The following is a 22,166-nucleotide window of genomic DNA, read 5'->3' as shown; positions in this document are numbered from 1 at the left end:
TAATCGAACCGACGAAAATGTGTAAAAATTACACCCTACTTTTATTGCGTCGATCGTTAGAGACAATTATAGGGATGAAATGTCTCAAACAAAATAAGTAAGGCTTTTGCATTGAGGTATTATAGTGTTCCCGCTTTAGGCATGGGAACTGGAATTTCTTTAGGGAAACTCAATATTACTTGTATAAAGATTTTATTTTCAACACCAACGCCCCATTTGTACAAAGGTTTCTTTGTGAGTAAAAAAATACATTCTACCCGGCTCTAATAAATAAAAATGACAATCCATGTCGGTTCGCGCGCGATTGCTATTATAAATTAACAGGCGTAGACATAATCCTCCCCCCGGTGAAAAGCGTAGATTTTCAAGATTGAAGGTCTTCAGAAGTGGGCAGAGGACACAGTCGAACCAAAGGTCTTCGAACGCAGCCTCTTGTAGTTTCGACGTCCGCAACTCGACAAACGCCGTCTGTTCCATGGAATAATCGAACTATACGCCCCATGCGCCAACAAAGTGGTGGAGAATTATCCTCTTGAAGAAGTACGAGGTCTCCGACGTTTATTTTTGATTTGTCAATCTTCCATTTGGTTCGTAGTTGCATTTCTGAGATATACTCTTTCTGCCATCTCTTCCAGAAGTGTTGGCGAATTTGTTCAAGTCTGCCATATCTATCCAGGGAGCTCTCTTTAGCATTATCCAACGAAGGAGCCGGCAGTGCATTCAATGGTCTTCCGATTAAGAAGTGCCCTGGGGACAAGGAAAGGAAGTCATTGGGGGAAGATGACATGGGACACAGAGGACGGCTATTGAGAATGGCCTCCACTTGAGCAAACAATGTCGAAAGTTCCTCAAATGTGAGATGAGTATTGCCCATGACTCGCTTTATATGAAATTTAGCGGACTTAACCCCGGCCTCCCATATTCCACCAAAGTGAGGAGCGTAAGCGGGGATAAAAGAAAATTTTATTCCCTCCTGAGCAGCAAACTCAGAGAGAGGTTCCTGATTAGCCTTTAGAAAACTATTCAATTCTTTCGCGGCAGCTACAAAATTTTTACCGTTGTCGGAAAACATTTCGGTTGGCTTCCCACGGCGTGCCACAAATCTGCGAAGTGTCATGATGTAAGCGTCTTTTGTCAAATCAGACACGACCTCTAAGTGAACGCATTTGAAACGCAGATACACAAACAAACATAAGTAGCACTTAACTACTCTAGCACCGCGTCCTTTACGATCAAGAATGAAGAAAGGGCCCGCATAGCCAGTCCAACAGACTTGAAGGGAAAGTCAACGTTGAAGGTAAGTCAGCCATTTTTAGATTATAGGTCTGACCACGAAGACGAGTGCAGGTAACGCAGTTTTTGAAAAGAATAATTTAATTAGTCAATTAATAAAATGCCGGTTAGTTTATTATTTTTATTTTGTTTTTAGAGTTGGGTAAAATCGTAGAATGTAAGTGAAAGTTATTTGAAGTTTTGTAAATTTAGAATATTTTTTAAAATCAAAATTAATTTCAGATTCGACGGCTGTATGGACCTTGACTTCAGGTAAGTCTTCTTCGTGTTTTTTGTTAAGTTGAGGCCATCAGCGCATTGAAATGCATCGCTAAACGAATGTAAACGATTTTTGGTGAATCGCAAAGAGCTCTACGAGAAATATCGATATTTGAAAGAAATTTTAGATTATCAACAATATCCAACCAGTCATTTTTGATATCCTGCGACACAGGTTCATCCCACTCAACACCCTTGAGCCACAATTTTGGAGCAACATCTTTGGTTGAATAATACACGGGCTCAAAGACCCAAAGGATCGAAGATTCGAAATGAACTTGAGAGGATATGTCTCTTTGTGATTTTGTCAGTATGAAGTGGAATTTCGATTGGAAAATTGAAGGCATCCTTCGATGGATCCCAACAAAGTCCGAGAGTGCTCGACGACTCACTGATTGTTAAATGTTCTGTATTACTTTCGTGTAAATTTTGAAATAAGTTTTTTTAATTTGTTTTGTACTTTCGTAGAGGAAAACAAGCTGAATTTAGAGCGTTTGAAACTGAATTTTGAATGTATTTAAGTTGATCTTCATCATCACAGCCGGTGATTAGATCATCGACATAAAAGTCGTGCTGAATAATATTTTTGATCATTTCGACCCCACATTCCTCTCCAACCTGCCAAAGACATCTCGTGCTCAAGTAACTGGCACTTGCTGTACCGCAAGTGACAGTACTCAGTCGCAGAGTTTTCAGAGGCTGAGACTCATCTTCTCTCCATAATATGAGCTGCAAATTTTGATCTGAGCTCTCAACTTGGATCTGACGGTACATTTTGGCAATGTCACCGGTCAAAATGAATTTGTGGTGCCGAGCTCTCACTAAAATGGAGAAAAGAGAGTCTTGAATATTTGGGCCCACCATGAGGATGTCATTGACAGAAAAGCCTGAGGTTGTGGGGGCTGAGCCATCGAACACTACTCGGAGTTTGGTAGATTCACTATTTTCTTTTATGACAGCATGATGACACAAAAAATATGATGGATTTGGAATAGGAGTAGGTGATTCAGATAGATGGCCCATATCAGCGTATTCACGAATGAATTCAATGTATTTTGATTTTAGTTCTTTATTTCGTCTAAATCTTTTCTCAAGATTTAGGAATCGTTTTTTAGCTTGAGAGTATGAATCGCCGAGGCAGTCAGGTGAGTCCTTTAGGGGTAACTTCACACAGAATCTGCCGCTTTCTAAGCGAGTGGTGGTATTTAGAAAGTGTTTTTCGCATGTTATGTCATTTTGACTTTGAACAGTTTTTTGGGGTAGCTCTTCAAGCTCCCAGAATTTTGTGAGCATTTTGTGAATTTCGTTAGAAGTAGGGTTTGTATTTATGGCATGATTGCAATGAATTTCGTTACTACGAGAATTGTTGATTGGGCCAGCTATTATCCAGCCGAATTTAGAATTTTGCAATTTAGGATTATTAGGACCTAAAGAAAGCTGTTCGCTTTCTAGAATGTCCCAGGAGATATCTGCTCCAATTAAAACTTCAATCGGAGCTGGCTTGTAGAACTCCGGGTCCGCCAAAGTTAAAGAATTAGGTATTTTGAGACCTTGAATGTCAACTGGGGTCTTAGGTAAGCGGCCCGTCAATTCGTTGAGAACAAGACATGAAAGAGTAACGCTGCAGTTACTATTTAGAGATTTTAATTGAGTGAGACAGCTTTCGTGCACTGTATTAGAAGAATTATTGCCAATGCCAATGACATTCATTGCCTGCAATGGGCAAGTTCTTAATGACATTCTTCGTTGTAGGGATTTAGTGATAAATGAAGACTGGCTGCCACAATCCAAGAGAGCACGAACCTTTTCTACTTGCTTATTAATAGGGTTAAAAACTTCTATCAATGCTGTAGATAGGAGAACATGTTTGGACATTTGTCTAGAAAATGCTGCTACAGATTCGCTTGGTTCAACTTGCTCATCTGTGCTGAAGTTGGCAGTGACGTCATCATTAGAATCATGGAGAAGAGTGTTGTGTTTTTGCTGGCATTGTCGACATGGACCCATGCGGCAGTCACTGACAGGATGCCCTTGTCTGAGGCAATTTCGGCATAATTTATATTTATTTACATACGACAGCCTATCTTGAATGTTTTTAGACTTAAATGTAGGACAGTCATAAATTCTGTGATTTTCGTTACAAATTATGCAAAGATAAACGTTTAATTTATTTTGATTAGATGTAGAAAATGAATTAGTATTTCTATTTGTATTAAATTTATTATTTTTTTGTGAATTTAGTTGTGCGGGACGTGACGTGAATTGTGATTTAGAATTATTTTGGGATTCATTATAAGTGCCAACCTTATTGCGATTTAAAGATTCTAGCACATCTGCACGGTTGATTAAAAATCTTTGAAATTGTTGCAAAGTTGGAATGTCATCAATAGTATTTCGATACTCTTCCCATTTAACAAGAGTACATTTGTCCAATTTAGAAGATAAAGTAAATATTATAAGTACATCCCAATAGTCAGTAGGCTGACCCAGGCTGGACAAGGCGCGAAGATTTTTTGTAACATGATCGACTAAAAAACGTAGTGACTTGTCTGACTCACGAGTTAAAGATTGAATATTAAGTAAAGAATCTAAGTGATGATCAACAAGAAGCCTTTTGTTATTATATCTGTCGCAAAGTAGCGTCCAGGCTGCCTGGTAGTTTGCTGTTGACACTTCGAGATTAGAGACAATCCGTGCCGCATCACCCTCAAGGTAAGAAATTAAATAATGAAATTTATGTATATCAGTAATATTTTTGTTTTTATGAACTAAATTTGAAAATGTATCGCGAAACTCTAGCCAACGGAAGTATGAACCATCAAACTTTGAGATTTCGATTCGTGGTAATTTAACATTTGAGTCTTGATGGAAAGAGTCTTCATTGCCCATCGATTTCCTACGATTTTCGTTGTCATTAAATAAATTATCATAATGTTTAATCATTATTTGAGCAGAAGCAATACTTTGGACGAAATCGTTCTCAATGTCGTCTCTTTCATCAATCTCAGAATCTATATTTTCAGAATTAAGAACCTCAATCTCAGTCTGCAACACATCAAACTTTGTTGACAATGCTTCAAATTTGCTAAGTTTCAATTTAAATTCAGCCATTAATAGTTCATCCATTGAAGTGGACTCGCTAATTCTGTCCAAATAATTTTTAAATTTTGTAATTTGGCCCTTAATAGCAGACCTTTTTGAATATAAATCTCTTAATAACTTTGGATTAGGTTCCGTAGACATTTTGTAAAATAGTTTAATTGAATATTGTTATTAAATTAAAATTTAATTGTATGTAATTATTTTGAAATTATGTAATTATTTTTCGATTAATTAATTATTTAAATGCACGTCAACAAGCTTGATAAAATTATGGAAGAAATAAAATGCTTATCTCACGCTCCTCGCCTGGTGGAACCTGCCGCTGGTAGCCGGGCTGCTGCTCACACGCAGCTGCTTCGCAGAAGATCGTGCAAGCGATATTTAGTCGCCTGAGAAGACGGCTCCTGAAATTATTCGGCGAAGTCGAGTTTATAAGCGAGAAGGGCTATGATATTCGAGATTGTTGTTAACAAAAAATGAATTTAATTTGGAACAAATGAATTACGATTTACATGCCAATCCCGCAAGGGAATCTGGCGTGAAGAAATGATAATAGGTATTGATAAACCAATATTACTATAATTTGAATTGTTTAACACAAATGGAAGCGAAATTATAGGTAATTTTTGGATAATTATGAACGTGAATTTTATGTTATAAGGTTAGGTATAGGAATGTGTTATTGGAATTAAGGATTTGCACTTAACTTGGTACTATGAGCTGCACTCCGGCACGACACTTTAGCTGTATCGTTGTTCAGACGAGCAGGTTATCCTTTTCGACAGGAATCAGTCCCAAATTGAAGTCTTCAATTCCAGAAACAATGTTGCGTAGATGTGTAGATATTTTGTAATTAACTCGTATTTTGCGGTGAAATCCGTTTTCGTCCTGTCACGGTCGCCAAATTGTTCCCGCTTTAGGCATGGGAACTGGAATTTCTTTAGGGAAACTCAATATTACTTGTATAAAGATTTTATTTTCAACACCAACGCCCCATTTGTACAAAGGTTTCTTTGTGAGTAAAAAAATACATTCTACCCGGCTCTAATAAATAAAAATGACAATCCATGTCGGTGCGCGCGCGATTGCTATTATAAATTAACAGGCGTAGACATATAGAGATACGAATAAAATCTGTGTAACAAGCGCGGCGGCGCGTGCTGGCTAGTGAGTCATACATTTTGTAGATATTCTGCCTCTTATTACTTATAAATTAAAACCAATCAATGTAACAAATAAACATTGTATCTTATAAAAAAATAAGAATAAAATTATCAATTAATACCAATCATTGCAATGTAACAAAAAAAAATTGAGACGATTGACTCTAACTCGTGTTACAAATAGTTTAGTAGCGATGCCCTCTCTACTTCCTCTCTAGTACGTAGTACATGGTAACTCATATTTTAAATGGTTGTATACAAACGACATTTGTAATAAGTGTCGGAAAAAATGGGTCGTCCGGCGATAAAAGCTTCTAATTTTTAACCGACTTCAAGACAAGGTGAGGTCGTAATAAATTCATGTGTATGAAGGTATATACTTATGAAATAAATACTGAAAATAATTGAGCACAAACATCGTTTTATAAAAGGACATTTTTTTTTACTTATAACAAAAATCAAAAGCACAAAAATCCGAAACCCTCTTTGTCGCATTAAGAGCGCATATTCTATTTAACGCAAGTCAAAAACTCCGCGATCTATTACGATAGATCGCGGCTTGCGCTATCCTTTTACTATGAACAGCATAGGTCCACAGGAGAGCGCCGAGCAACATGTCCTCTCTCTGGAAAGGCTCGCTGCCGACTGATTTTAATCGGGTCGCGCGCAGTGTTTTATAGTACTTTAAAAAAAATTGTAGAAAAATAATAGAGGTACCTTAGTTGATTTTTTAAATTTTATCTTATAAGTAAGACATTCTTTTATTGCAATATGTATAAATTATATTCAATAAAGTCAAATATCTTGGTGAAAATAATCATTTTGTCGACCATAATTTCTAAAAAAATTCACATTGTTCGGATTTTAATTTCGTAAGTTAGGAGTCCAAAATAAAAAAATCTTTTAACTAACTATTTTAATAAGGATTTTTGCAGTTAGTTAAAAATAATTGTGTGTTAGATCTGTCAGCAATTTCAGATGTTTTTAGCTTCGAAATTGACACTAAAAGTGAAATCAAGTAATCATCGGCTCAGTTATCTTGATGGTATTCAGAAATACTGTATTAATTGAAAAAAACTCTTAACTAACTACAAAGACAATAAAATTTCCTAAAATTATTAGTAATTCATATGTTTGTAAGATAAGTGGTTGATGGACAATCTGGTTTGAAAAATCACATATTTGAGCCAAACAGCGCACGGACCGCGTACACAGCCTTAAAGTAATAACATTAAATAAAAGACAATTTTTGGATATACATAATATATTCGATACTCATTTTTTCTTACAATGCACCCATAAAACATTTAAGCGCACTAGCGACTTGCAAGTTTAGTATACAATTCGTCTAATAAATCTATAAAAATATGACATGGAATACAAGAACTAATTAATACGTGACTAGAGATCTTTGTCTTTTTAACAAATCATTCGTAAAAATCTTAGGAATACAAAATCATAGAAACAAATTCCATCATCAGAAGACATAACTAAATACCTTGTACAGTCTTTTTTAAATTATAATACAGACATCAATAAAATAATATAATATACACACCGGCACAATTAATAGCGGAACAGAAAAAAAAGTGAGACTATGAGATAATAACGCATATATTTGACGAAAATGTAATTAGACACAAAATAACAAATTAATTTACTTTGTATTTTTTAATCTTTTAATAACGACTTTGAGAAGTCTTTCGTTATTTTTTATTGAAAAATAAATAAATTTTAAATAGGTGAAATTTTTAGATGATTATGAACCATCACAAAAAATAATAAAAGTAAGCATTAAATGATTTAACAATAAAATTAAAGCAAAATTAATAACGAGTGTTTCCCCCTCTTGCTCTGATTACGGTTTCCATTCGTCTGGGCATGCTAAAGATTATGTTATCGATGATTTCTTGAGGCAACCGCTCCCACTCCTCAAGTAATGAGTTTCCAAGTTCATTCAGATTGTTGGGGGGTGGCATTCTGTATTTAACCCTTCTTTTTGCAAGTCCCAGACATGCTCTATCGGATTCAAATCGGGGGAATTTGCTGGCCACTGTACCACCGGTATACCTACGTGGTTCAGATATGCCTGTACCGATTGTGCACTATGAGCACGAGCATTATCTTGCATTAGAATAGAAGTCGTTACCAATAAATGGGGCAAATGGTACAACATGTTCTTCTAAAATGTCTCTGATGTATCGATCTGCTGTCATGGTCCCTCCTGTGACTATCACTAACTCCGTGCGAGCTCCCAAACCATAATCGAGCCGCCACCATAAGCCACTGTGTGTTCAAAATTAGACTGTATGTGGCGTTCTCCTTTGAGTCTCGATATTCTTTGTCTCCTATCGATCTGTTTTAAAAGAACTGCACTCATCAGTAAAGAGAACCTGCTGCCAATCGTTCAAATCCCAGACGATGTTCTCGCGCATCGGTTTCTGTTCCGCTAATTGTACCGGTGTGTGTATTTAATATAAAAACAATAAAAAATGATTGCAAGCCTCGACAAGAAATACAATTTTATAAATTCAGATTTAGATAGATCAAATAGTTTGCGACTAGTGTGTTTAGCTTTAGTGCATAGTTTAGTGACATGTCATCGAATTGTAATAAGATGCAACTTTTAACGTGACAAATAAGGGAAATACCTAAATACTTATTTTTAAAACTTTACGAATTTGATTTTTCTAAAGGAAAATTTAACATAAGGCAAAAAGAAGATTATAAGAATGTATTAGCGTAGGAGAAACAAACAGTTTAAAAATATCAAGAATATATTATTTAATAAATAAATAAATATATCACTATTTCACAATTATTACAATACGAATAAGACAAACACAGATCTGAAAATAAAACTACGGAAAAAAGTAAATAGCTTCCTCTTAATAAATATTACCTACTATTGTTATTGCTTGTGCGAAAAAACGCGAAAGCTAAATATAGAATACACTTAACATATTAATAAATTATTATAATAATATCTATATGAGCAAATAAGGAAATTAAAATCAGCCTCTCACAGATACATAAACTAAAGGAATGTTTAATATTTGCTGCCAAGCGATACCGGCCACGTTCTCCGCGGTGACGCCGAGCCGCCGGTGCAGCGTGCCGTCCGCTCGCACCGCCCACACCTCCTGCCCCATACACGACACGTGCTTGTATGTTATATCACAATCTGTAATCAGAAAACGTTTTAACAACACATTTTAAATGAATGCCAATGTAAATTGAGATAATAGGTTTGTTTACATCATAGGGATCTTGTTTTTATTTTTAAAAATGCAGGCGGACATTGGCACTTTCATATACTTATGCCTTTTCGAGTATGCCGAGTAGCTTGTCTTGTCAAAAAAAAATTCGTTGGACAAAAAGTCGTTTAAAATCACCTGTTAGATATTTCCAATGCGTGCCACCTTGTTGCATTGGTGAAATATCAGTTCTTACAGCCAGGATCCCATTAGCGAGGAGGACCCAGGCTGAAGACATGGTTAAAGAAACCAGCTTAGCGCCAATGCCGTTCTTATGTTGGCCATAAGGATAATTACACTTAGGCGCCTCGATGAGCCTCCAATTTGCACCTCCTGGGTTTTCTTTGGTCACACCTTCTCTGTAATAAAGCTCTCCTTTTCTCCCGACAGCCCATATTATATTGTTGCATGTACTTATCGCAATGAGGGATTGAGGACTATTTACGTGTTCCCAATGGAGTCCCTGCAATTATTTCAAGATATAACAAGTATATGATATAGCAGGTAAAATCTAACTTAATCACTATCAACATAAAGTTAGTATCTTTGAGTTGGATAACTTACAGCAGGAGTCGCTGCGGTAACACCGGTTCTATAAATGGCGTCTCCACCCAATGTGACAGCCCATACAGATATTTCTTTGTCATTGGCCTGAAAATGAAATATAATTGAGTTTGAGCCATTAATTGGATATTTAATACATATATTGATGTAAGATTTCTATGCATAAAGGAACCGTGATATTTGATTTTTTTTACCCATAATGATATATCAAGTAGAGCTGTAGAACCCGCGCGAACCCAGGGTCCCTCTGTGTGAATTTGAGCTTTTCTGTACCAACGTCGCCGTCGTACACAATCTGTGAATATTTTCTTGCCATGGTAAGGCGCTGGGAAGTCTGTCGCGTATTGCCATCCGTCACTATCAACACCGCCGGGAGTGCTATAGTCTATCATCCATTCCGATATCTGGAAATTGAATAATAATAATTCAAACATAAATAATTATTTATGATGATAAAATGTTTATTTACTGTTGATAAAACATTCAAAATAAGGTAAATGATAAAATTAACTGCTGAGTCAGATAAAAGGAGCTAAGCGATCAGATAAGTGGAATTCTATGTAATGAAATAAGTACCCAGTTCCAATGTCTGCTGAGTAATTTAGTGTGCTCGCGGGTCCGCTTATGCTTTCCTGTTATGTCGCTCCACATGTATCTATCAGTTGGTAAACCAGTTGAAGTGTATCCAGTTAAGGGATTCCATCTTTGATTTTCATAAACACAATATGTTTGAGTGTCTGTCATAGAGTGTATACCCTCATTACTGCCAAGACCTATAAAAAATCAATCATAATAATTCATTCGATTCAACATAGAAATAGGTAGGCAGTACTACACAGTACATGCTATAAAACAGCTTATTTCCGTAAATTAATAAATACAACTTAGGGAAACTACCCATACAACATAACCAGTTTAGGGGAGGTCTTCAAAATACAACGATCAGTCACGAGAGATAGGGGGGTGGGGGGTTGACTTAGATTTTTATTATGTAGTCTATTTCGCTGTATAAAGCGTTCTCTATATGAGACCACTCGAAGTTTTGTGTGATATGGGAGAAAGCGTGAAGTGGTTAGATGTCGAAACCGTCGATGAAGAGGAAATGACCAAGCCTGACGAAACTCTTGATACTACTGCTCCCGTGATCAATGATGTATCCGAGTGGATTGACGCTGAGAATATGGTCATTGAAGACGTGTGACATGGATACTAATAATATTAAACATAAAATAATTGTTCTTTTTATAACTTTTTACAAATGATTTTCTTTTGTTAATTAAAATGATTGAAAATCATTTTGTCACTAGTACGTAAAAACTTGAAGGAGGGAGGGGGGGATCGTAACATACATTCCCTTAGGAGGATGGCCTCTGAAGTTGTATTTGTGAAGTTCCCATACCAAATTAAGTAACTAATGTAAAATAAATAAATAATTTTGTTTTTTTTTTTAACTGCTTACCTTTTAATGTTCCTCCACCCCAACCACCGGTATAAACCCAAGCTCTATGATCATGGGATATGCCCCATACCACAGTATTTGAACAACATTCAACCTTTCGTAAAAAGCCGCCCATTAATTGCCAAAACATCTCATCAGGTCCAATTATAACACTTGTAGAACAATACTCCATAGTGTACAATTTCAAACCTCCCATTACTAATACTGATGTTATAGTTTCCGAACTCAGTCTATGTTTGAAAGAACAGAAATTTGCCTCGTTTACAATGACAGTAAATCCAGCATCATCACAAATCATTTTGATGGTAAATTCTTGGCCTGGTTTTAATGGCAATTGATAACGTTCTTCCACCCCCCACTGTCCAGATTTCTTTGTATTGCACACAACTACACCCTCATCAAAACGCATATTAAAGTGAAATGGTATTTCCGTAACTTCACTTTCAATTTTATGCCTTTGTTTTTGAATTTCTGGTCCTTGTAAATTTATATGAAACCGGTTTATATCATCAAACAAACATCCAGATATTTTAAGAGTACTGCCCGATGGAAAATTGTTGTGCAGAGTCGTCATAAATCCCTTTTGTATGTCTTTCCCAAACACCTGAAACTCTTTAGTGTAACTGCCACTCTTTTCAGCCATCAATTGTGCTGGTGCAGGATCCCAGTTGAGAACATCTCCTGAATTAGTAACAACCCAGATTGAACTGACTGAAGGTCTTCCAGACACCCCATGTATTTGTGATGTTATATCAACCAACACATTCAGCCATTCTTCTTGCTCCATTTCTGAGATAAACTGTATTTTTAAAATTTGTGTGTTTTGTGTAGGGATGGTAATTGATATTCTAGGGTTGCCTGGTTCAGATGATGTAGTAATACTAGTTACTTCTCCCAAATTGAAGATAAATTTGATTGTACCATCGGGTTGAAATACTGATAGTGTTCCTGTATTTTCTAAAGAATGCCAGTAAAGTGAAATTATGCAGTCTTCACTAGAGTTATTTATATTAACTAATCTTGCCTCACAACTACGAGTCCAACCCTTTTCTTCAATAGCTACACCAAACTTGGTGAGATCAATGTTTAAAGTATTTCTTACTTTTAAATCATCTAATATTTGAAATCTCCATCTGGCTACTATGTCTGTATTATGCACATTTTGGGAATCAGTAAACCAGTGGGGTGGTTGTATGGCATCCACTAGACAAGCTCCTGCATCAACAAAGCTCCATGCTGTGTCACATGTACCCCATGCTGTTTGACTTACTTCTTCATCAAAATACATGCCAGAATCCAGATCAAATACACTGCTATCACTATCAGGTTGAGCCTCCATTCCAACCACAGAACCCACACTACGAACAGGGCTCCAAGCTCTAGGATTTTTCAATGTTGTTTCATAGCTTTTACCAGTCAAATCTATATTCTCTACATTCATGCTTGCTTTTTGCTTTAATTCTTTTGAAGGTTTAAGGGGCAGAGTGTTCTCTATGGGAGCAGAGTGTGATTCTTCCCAAGAATTTTTTAGGTTAATATTCGATTTTAGCTCAGTTGTATTTTCATTAAGTAAATTTAAACTTTGATGTTTTTGATTTGATGCAGATGAGATAATGCTTGCTGAGCTGGATGTTCGACTGACTTGCATATTAGCTTGAACCATTCTCCATCTCTTGCCTGTAAGTTCAGCTGGTGTAATACCACTTCTCCAATATATACTTTTGTTTGAACCTCCTATAGCAAATACTTGATCATTTATACCAACTGAAATATGAACCATATTACCATTCACCTCTAGCCATCCACTTCCCATAGCAGCTGATTCAGAAGTCCCTGCAGCATTGCCGTCTATACCTTTTCTGAACCAAACCCTTGTATCTGAACTCACAGCCCACACAACATTATGACCAACTGATATAACAGATAATTTTGCTTCATTGGGAGACTTGACTTCCAACCATGCTTCTCCACTTGGTGAATCTTTAGTAATACCTTTTCGTATAATGGCTCTTCCAGACCAAAGCAATGCCCAAACTAAACCTGTTGGACCAACTGAAATTTGCTTTATATCACAGTTTGGAGGAATGCTTACATTTATCCACTTTAATCCTTCTGGTGAGGTAGTACTTACTCCAGATCTGTACATAACCCTTCCCTGAGCAGTGATAGCCCAGACAGATAAAGACCCTGGAGAAGAATATGGTATATGATTACCTCCAATACTCACATCAATAAAAGGTTCTTGGGTTGGATCTTTATGAAGAGGTGCAATGGCACACCAAGAATTCATAGCACTGAACTTTCTATACCTTATCCATTTCCTTCTCCTTACACAAGATTTCCACTGTTTGACTGGTCCAAACTGAGCTGGGAAATCAACTGCATAACTCCATCCATCATGGTCTAATGGTTGACCATCTAAGGTTAGCTCAAGTTGCCAATCACCTTCCCATTGCCAAGCCATAGATGGCAATCTAATACAGTCAATAGATCTATCTTTGGTACCATCCTGAGATGAAAAGTGATAACGGTCTGTAGGTAACATCCTACCACTAAATCCTTCCAGAGGTAGCCAACGTTCATTCTCATAAGATTCTTCTTTCACTCTTATTGGTATTTCCAATCCATGAACATGTAAGTAAATTTGGCGATCACCTCCGACTGCCCATAGGAAGTGAGGTACAGCTGATAATGTTTTGAACTCCAGACCAAGATACATAAATTCCCTCCAACAAGAGCCATTGGTTGACAGAGCGTACACTTTACCTTCATTATTTATAGAAAATAATAGAGAATTGCTCGACATTTCAATGAGGTATATGAAAATAATTTATCAACCTTAATTTTTATTTCACTTTTCACATGAACTCACTACATTCTAATTCAAATACGAGAACCTTAAACTTATATCAATTTAATACACACATAATAAGTATTTATGTACTGTTTAGAAAAAAATAGGTAAATATGTATAGATCTAACATACAGCTTTTAGATTTTTATTATAAATAGGTAAGCATTCTGAGCTCGTTGTTATTACTTGAAATATCTTTGGTGAATATTATTCTATAAACTGTATCACCGTAACCCTATGGTACTGCTTAACCGAATTTCTTAAATGTTTAATGTTTTTATATTTGTAAATTATATTATAATTTATTTTAAATATTTCTTTAAAATCGAAAAAAAAGTAATTGGTAGGCTAGTTTGACCATTTGACAGTTAGCTGATATGACAAATGACAATTGCGAATGTTTGGTCACCGGACCCATTTGGCATTTTGAGCGTCTTATTTACGGTCCATCTTGACGTACGTCCCGCCAAGGTCATACACGATGCACGACGCAAAACGACAGTGAATAGCACAGAACAAATATACTCTAGGGAGGTGAATAGCGTTGACGTACGTCAATAATTATTATTATTATCTTGCTGGATGTGCACGACCAACTTTTCATCCAGCAAGCACCCCCACCACCGCGAACGTCGTGCAGATGGACAGTGAATAGCGCGGACGTACAGCAGATTAGTGTTGCCAACAGAAATTAATGTAAATACTTGGAAACGTGGCCTATTGATATGATTTTTTTGTGATAACTTAGGGCGTATTCAGAAAGAAAGCTTGAAACTGATAAGCGCTTATAAGTTTCAAGCTTTCTTTCTGAATACGCCCTTAGTGAGTACATGAGCAAGCAAGAAACGGTTATTTTTTATTTTCATGTACACAGGAAATCCCAATTATCATTACTTTTGGATCAACCTTGTACACATGGACAGTTTATATTCAGAAGTTATTATTTTAAAAGAACTCCAAGGCTAATTGTTGAATAACACAGATTTTATGCAAAAGTCCACTGCAGAAAAATGGCAATTTATTTAAAAAAAATATCTTGACGAATTTGTTTGTTTAAAAAAAATGATTAGCTATATACTCTCTGTTCCTGCCACTTTAGCATTTACTGAAAGAGTCTTTTCGGTCATGAATGTGAAGTGGCGGGAAGAGAGAAACCGAGCTTCATTAAAAATTAATTAAAAATGAGCTCTTGAAATATATAAATTTAGATTTGGAATGTTTGGATTCATATAATTCATTTAAAAATAATGAAAAATTCTTAGTTACTGCAAAAAGTACAAAAAAATACATTTTTAAAAATATTTATTTACTCTTTATTTACCTCCTTTAAAATCAGATATACTCTATTTCTTCAAATAAAAGTTGGCAACCCTAGCCATGCTTGATGCGTGCACGATCGTCAGTAGGATACATCCAGCACCGCGGCCTTGAGCCGACGTACGTCGGGGATTGACCGTGAATAAGACGCTTAGTGAGTACATGAGCAAGCAAGAAACGGTTATTTTTGATTTTTATGTACACAGGAAATCCCAATTATCATTACTTTTGGATCAACCTTGTTCACATGGACAGTTTATATTCAGAAGTTATTATTTTATAAGAACTCCAAGGCGAATTGTTGAATAACACAGATTTTATGCAAAAGTCCACTGCAGAAAAATGGCAATTTATTTAAAAAAAATATCTTGACGAATTTGTTTGTTTAAAAAAAATGATTAGCTATATACTCTCTGTTCCCGCCACTTTAGCATTTACTGAAAGAGTCTTTTCGGTCATGAATGTGAAGTGGCGGGAAGAGAGAAACCGAGCTTCATTAAAAATTAATTAAAAATGAGCTCTTGAAATATATAAATTTAGATTTGGAATGTTTGGATTCATATAATTCATTTAAAAATAATGAAAAATTCTTAGTTACTGCAAAAAGTACAAAAAAATACATTTTTAAAAATATTTATTACTCTTTATTTACCTCCTTTAAAATCAGATATACTCTATTTCTTCAAATAAAAGTTGGCAACCCTAGCCATGCTTGATGCGCGCACGATCGTCAGTAGGATACATCCAGCACCGCGGCCTTGAGCCGACGTACGTCGGGGATTGACCGTGAATAAGACGCTAAGACGCTTAAGCGTCTTATTTAAGCGTCTTATTTACGGTCCATCTTGACGTACGTCCCGCCAAGGTCATACACGATGCACGACGCAAAACGACAGTGAATAGCGTTGACGTACGTCAATAATTATTATTATTAACTTGCTGGATGTGCACGACCAACTTTTCATCCAGCAAGCACCCCCACCACCGCGAACGTCGTGCAGATGGACAGTGAATAGCGCGGACGTACAGCAGATTAGTGTTGCCAACAGAAATTAATGTAAATACTTGGAAACGTGGCCTATTGATATGATTTTTTTGTGATAACTTAGTGAGTACATGAGCAAGCAAGAAACGGTTATTTTTGATTTTTATGTACACAGGAAATCCCAATTATCATTACTTTTGGATCTACCTTGTACACATGGACAGTTTATATTCAGAAGTTATTATTTTAAAAGAACTCCAAGGCGAATTGTTGAATAACACAGATTTTATGCAAAAGTCCACTGCAGAAAAATGGCAATTTATTTAAAAAAAATATCTTGACGAATTTGTTTGTTTAAAAAAAAATGATTAGCTATATACTCTCTGTTCCCGCCACTTTAGCATTTACTGAAAGAGTCTTTTCGGTCATGAATGTGGAGTGGCGGGAAGAGAGAAACCGAGCTTCATTAAAAATTAATTAAAAATGAGCTCTTGAAATATATAAATTTAGATTTGGAATGTTTGGATTCATATAATTCATTTAAAAATAATGAAAAATTCTTAGTTACTGCAAAAAGTACAAAAAAATACATTTTTAAAAATATTTATTTACTCTTTATTTACCTCCTTTAAAATCAGATATACTCTATTTCTTCAAATAAAAGTTGGCAACCCTAGCCATGCTTGATGCGCGCACGATCGTCAGTAGGATACATCCAGCACCGCGGCCTTGAGCCGACGTACGTCGGGGATTGACCGTGAATAAGACGCTTTACGGTCCATCTTGACGTACGTCCCGCCAAGGTCATACACGATGCACGACGCAAAACGACAGTGAATAGCGTTGACGTACGTCAATAATTATTATTATTATCTTGCTGGATGTGCACGACCAACTTTTCATCCAGCAAGCACCCCCACCACCGCGAACGTCGTGCAGATGGACAGTGAATAGCGCGGACGTACAGCAGATTAGTGTTGCCAACAGAAATTAATGTAAATACTTGGAAACGTGGCCTATTGATATGATTTTTTTGTGATAACTTAGTGAGTACATGAGCAAGCAAGAAACGGTTATTTTTGATTTTCATGTACACAGGAAATCCCAATTATCATTACTTTTGGATCAACCTTGTACACATGGACAGTTTATATTCAGAAGTTATTATTTTAAAAGAACTCCAAGGCGAATTGTTGAATAACACAGATTTTATGCAAAAGTCCACTACAGAAAAATGGCAATTTATTTAAAAAAAAAATATCTTGACGCATTTGTTTGTTTAAAAAAAATGATTAGCTATATACTCTCTGTTCCCGCCACTTTAGCATTTACTGAAAGAGTCTTTTCGGTCATGAATGTGAAGTGGCGGGAAGAGAGAAACCGAGCTTCATTAAAAATTAATTAAAAATGAGCTCTTGAAATATATAAATTTAGATTTGGAATGTTTGGATTCATATAATTCATTTAAAAATAATGAAAAATTCTGTTACTGCAAAAAGTACAAAAAAATACATTTTTAAAAATATTTATTTACTCTTTATTTACCTCCTTTAAAATCAGATATACTCTATTTCTTCAAAAAAAAGTTGGCAACCCTAGCCATGCTTGATGCGCGCACGATCGTCAGTAGGATACATCCAGCACCGCGGCCTTGAGCCGACGTACGTCGGGGATTGACCGTGAATAAGACGCTTTACGGAAAAATGGTTATGGCCACAGAGCATGTAATAGTTAGGGCGGCTCTACATGCATGCCGTGAAACTCCGTGAACAGGTGTGAATGTGAATTGGATGGTTCATGGTTTTCAAGTTGTCGTTGGGGCGTTTAGTCCATTGAATGAGTACCTCCAAGGGGGGTCTAGAGTGCGTGAGTTAGTAACGTAAGATGTTTCTTCGGAAACATGTCAAGAATCCCTAGGTAATAAACATGCTAAAACCGGGACACTAGCCCCGTTTTCCAATTACAGCACTAGAGCGCATTATGCGGCATAATGCTTAACGTTGAATGTTCCAACTACAGCAACGCTTCGCACAATCGAGCACTATAAAAAGTAATGCGCGTGAATTGATGCGTCCAATCGATTTATCGTTAGTAATTATTAATTGTTGGAAAACATTTTAAAGCTTTTGTTTCATTGTAGTTTTTTCGAAATAATCAAAGTTAATTCAAATTGTGTAAAAAAAATAAATAGTTGTATGGATGAAGGTACAAACATTGAAAAAAATGTTAATGAAATAATCAAAATCCAAATTACTTAAAATAACCGTAAATATTTTTCAACCAATTATTATGTATACCACTTTATTTACACATTAATGAGGTTATTCATGTGTCCGAATTCCGAGCCAAGCTCAAGTGGCCTCCTATCCGCGTCCGCCGGAATGCTCATATTCTGCATTTGTTGTACAAAGTTTTATTTGATCCTAAAACCCCATGTTACCTAAAAGAAAATTTTAAATTCCTCGGTGAAAATAGCCTTACCCTACGTTCCTCTAATCTACTTACCTTAAGCATCCCTACCCACATATCCAATTTCTTCCATTCTTCCTTCACTGTGACTGCAATCAACCTTTGGAACTCTATTCCAGAATCGATAAGACGTGCTCAGTCAATAACTGTGTTCAAAAATGCATTAAAGCAATATTTATCGCAATTGTAATCTTAATATATGTATTATAACTACCGATTTTAATTAATTCAATTTATTCCTTGCCCATAATTTTTATAGTTTCACATGTATGTATGTATGTATATATTTGTATGTATATATTTATATATAATATAATATATATATTATGATGTATTTATTTATAGATTTATTATTTATGTATATTTATTCTTTAGGTTATAATTATATTTTATATTTATTTATTATTCATTTTCTTTTAGTTCAAATCAAAATTTTAAGTTTGTAATGCACCACCACCATAAATGTAATCCTTCTAAATTTTCGGGTTGTCTGGCAGAAATCGCTTACAGCGATAAGACCGCCCTCTGTACATGTTGTTACTTGTATGGTTCTTAGTTTATAATCCTGTATTATGTGTGCAATAAAGTATTTTTCATTCATTCATTCATTCATTCATTCGTTATTCGCTAACTCTATGAATATTTTTTTTTCAACACTGAACTTAGCGCAACCTGCTGGTGCGTTTCACGTTTCAATTAAGCATCAGCATAATTCGGCATTGTGCGGCACTGAGTCGCATTATGCTCTGTAATTGAAAAACAGCCTAGGAGGAGCTCCGGAGTGGGGGGAGGGGGGGAATGTGTCCATTTTTTTTATTTTTTTTTTATGTCTAGTGTTACAAGTGTTTATGTGCGGTGGTGACCACTTAAAATCAGGTGGCCCACCTGCTCCTTTGCTTGCTATGACATAAAAAAAAAATTTCGCTTAAATCTCAAAAAACGGTACATATTAGAGAAAAACTTTCAAGGAAAAGTTGAAAGGCCATAAAATTATCTACAAAATCATTTTTTCCTATATCCTACCGTTTCTGAGATTACTGTGGCACGAATGTTAGTGCCACAGTAATCCTTTCTATTTCATGGCGGGTTTTACAAACGACTGCGAGCATTCTATGAATGAGGAGGACCAAGGCAGGACACGACTAATGCCGTAGTTTCGTAGCATGAATTTGTGCGAGAATTCACGGCACTAATCATGTGAAGTCGCCATTAATACGAGCGTGTTTAAATGTCATGATACATATTAATATATTGATTGAAGATACGTTCCCTAATTTAAGGTATGTATGTAAAAATAATAAATAAACTAAAACATATTGTAGGTAGGTAATAGGTATATACATATCTATATTATCTTAAAATTATAAGCCCCGCGGCTATATTATAATCTATCCTGCGAGATCCACATTTTGTTTAAAAATAGATGCACTGTTGAGATTTACATAATATAAATATATAATGAAATGTATCTAAAGAAAAATAAGAATTTTAAATATTTTATACCGATAAAGAATTTGTGAGATGCAAAATGAATCAAAATTCATGGTCACCCTGACTATCATTTCTACTAGACATCAGTGCAGCGCAGCCGCCCTACACCTACTTATATTACTTGCTTTGTGCCGTAGACATACGCGCTATAGACGCAGCATTTGACCTCTCGATCGGACATCTTTTGGTTAACCTCCATTTATAACGAACAATCAACCGCGCGTTTTCGTTTCGCGAATTCATTCATTAATTCATTTTTCCCACTGACTTCACACATGTGTGCTCACCATCAGAAACGCACCACTACTACTTACTTCATGTAAACAGTTACTTAAAGTTAGTCGCGGCGACGACATTGGCGCTGCGACTGACTTGTCTACTGACTCTGTGTAAATTAGCCATTAATAAAACGTCTGGAAAAACTGACAACAAACGCACCGGTAGCAATTACCTACCACCGAGCCTACCACCACTACCACAGATGCTGAAATCACCCACTCTACATGACTTCGCAGCTGCAGAGTGCGGATGTATCCGGAGATGACATCCGCCGACGTGTAGAGGAGACTTTAGATAGGTAGTTACAGTTTTGAATCACTTGTACGTTGAAAATTGAAATCTGTGGATTCTGTCAAGATGACGTTATCAATTTGTCAAATGTCAATCGCAGATGTCAATATTGTCAAATGAAAATTGATAAGTGATAACCGTAGAGTGAGAATGAACCATAGAGGAGGCACTAAAATGACAAGGAATGCGTGAGAGAAATACACTTATGACTATAAAGCTAAGAGCAAGAGAGACAGAAACATTGTTTTTTGTTTCTCTCATGTTATGCGATTTCTTTTGTTGGGGACAAAGGCAGTTTGTCCCAAACAAGCGGCTACAGTCCATTGTTTTGCTAGTTTTCTGTTTTTTCTCGCTGTTAAGTGACTTCAAAGTTTAATAAACGTTGACAGTGATCTGTTTTAATCCGACTTTAAGTGAAAATATGGTGCGTTGTAGTGTGATTGGTTGTAAAAATCGGCCGGAACGAAGATTACCAAATATTACCTTTCACACGTAAGTAAACTTATTTGAAGTATATTGTTTTATAGAACTGGATATAGTTGATACATTTTCATTAACTCTAATGTGAAATTATCTACAAATATATAATATTTTCATCGAAATAGACGTAAACATTTTTTTGTGTTATCCGACTAAATTACGAAGTGTTCTTGTTGTTCAGGACGCCATTTGTTTTTACGTAGTTTCAAATTTATGGTATAATCATGTGATTAACATTAGGGATACCAGTACAGGGTAAAATTTTCCCCAAAATCGTGAAATGTTTTTTTAATATTAAATGTTAATGTTTGTGTAAAGTTTGTTACACGGTTCGGTTTTCCGGTTCAGCTTTCCTCATTTGCATTGGTTTAAGTATTTTTTTTTTCAATGTCGGTTTTTTTGTATATTCCAGGTTACGATGCACATCATAACGCTGAAGACTGCGAAGCTGGCCCTTCCACACGAGCTGCAGCTGCCACTGAAGGCAGCGAGGACCCTGCCCCGTCAGGAGAGGCGGTGTTGGAGTAAAATCCGGAAGGCCACCCCCCGCGCCTTCCTCACCGAGGTGCGGCGCGCCTTTATAAGAACGAACGAGCGGCGGAGTCGTCCATTTTCGTCTGCTACTCGCGCGCACATTATCGCGGACCCTCTGCCCATTTATTTCTACCGTCATTTTGCTGTTCATTTTCAAATAAATGTATTTCGTTTAATTTGCTTTTAATTTGAACTATTTCCAGTACGTTTTTATTAGACTACATTTACGGCTGTATCTTCTAATTGCGTTGACATAGAAATTTGATTTTATTACTGCTTAAAGGTATAATAGACCTAAGTTTTTGATGTGAATATCAATTATTGAATACCTACATTACATTTGCGTTCATGAGTAAAGGGGTTATAAGAT

The 22,166-nt window shown here is 36.1% G+C and overlaps 2 protein-coding genes and 1 long non-coding RNA gene across 4 annotated transcripts; 1 reads left to right on the top strand and 2 right to left on the bottom strand.

Moving 5' to 3' along the window:
• Positions 1–127: 127 nt before the first annotated feature.
• Positions 128–1,136, bottom strand: LOC149485917 (uncharacterized). The gene has a single exon (XM_089698730.1). It carries the CDS (start codon positions 1,115–1,117, stop codon positions 365–367), a length of 753 nt encoding a protein of 250 aa, XP_089554856.1. The 5' UTR covers positions 1,118–1,136; the 3' UTR covers positions 128–364.
• Positions 1,137–7,053: 5,917 nt separating this feature from the next.
• Positions 7,054–14,318, bottom strand: Pex23 (tectonin beta-propeller repeat-containing peroxin 23). 2 transcript variants are annotated; one of them, XM_089699254.1, is made up of 6 exons: positions 11,097–14,318; positions 10,214–10,410; positions 9,832–10,041; positions 9,638–9,724; positions 9,212–9,536; positions 7,054–9,000 (listed from the first exon to the last, which is right to left on the bottom strand). In XM_089699254.1, the coding sequence occupies exons 1-6, from the start codon at positions 13,900–13,902 to the stop codon at positions 8,831–8,833; spliced, it is 3,795 nt and encodes a 1,264-aa protein (XP_089555380.1). In that variant the 5' UTR covers positions 13,903–14,318; the 3' UTR covers positions 7,054–8,830. The 2 variants fall into 2 exon arrangements, with proteins under 2 accessions (XP_089555380.1, XP_089555381.1); XM_089699255.1 differs by lacking the exon at positions 7,054–9,000 and having other exon boundaries at positions 9,290–9,448.
• A 6,582-nt stretch (positions 14,319–20,900) lies between these two features.
• LOC149485915 (uncharacterized) lies at positions 20,901–21,972 on the top strand. Its single transcript, XR_016316079.1, has 2 exons — positions 20,901–21,274; positions 21,675–21,972. It is a non-coding gene; the product is annotated as an uncharacterized LOC149485915 (long non-coding RNA).
• The last annotated feature ends 194 nt before the right edge of the window (positions 21,973–22,166 follow it).

This window comes from Colias philodice, chromosome 9, assembly GCF_061535455.1.
Source record: "Colias philodice isolate Cphi_HAF_F1 chromosome 9, ilColPhil1 Martin Lab GWU primary, whole genome shotgun sequence".
NCBI classification, from domain to species: domain Eukaryota; kingdom Metazoa; phylum Arthropoda; class Insecta; order Lepidoptera; family Pieridae; genus Colias; species Colias philodice.
The sequence above is the reverse complement of the archived record's forward strand: the minus strand, read 5'-3'. Positions and strand labels throughout refer to the sequence as shown.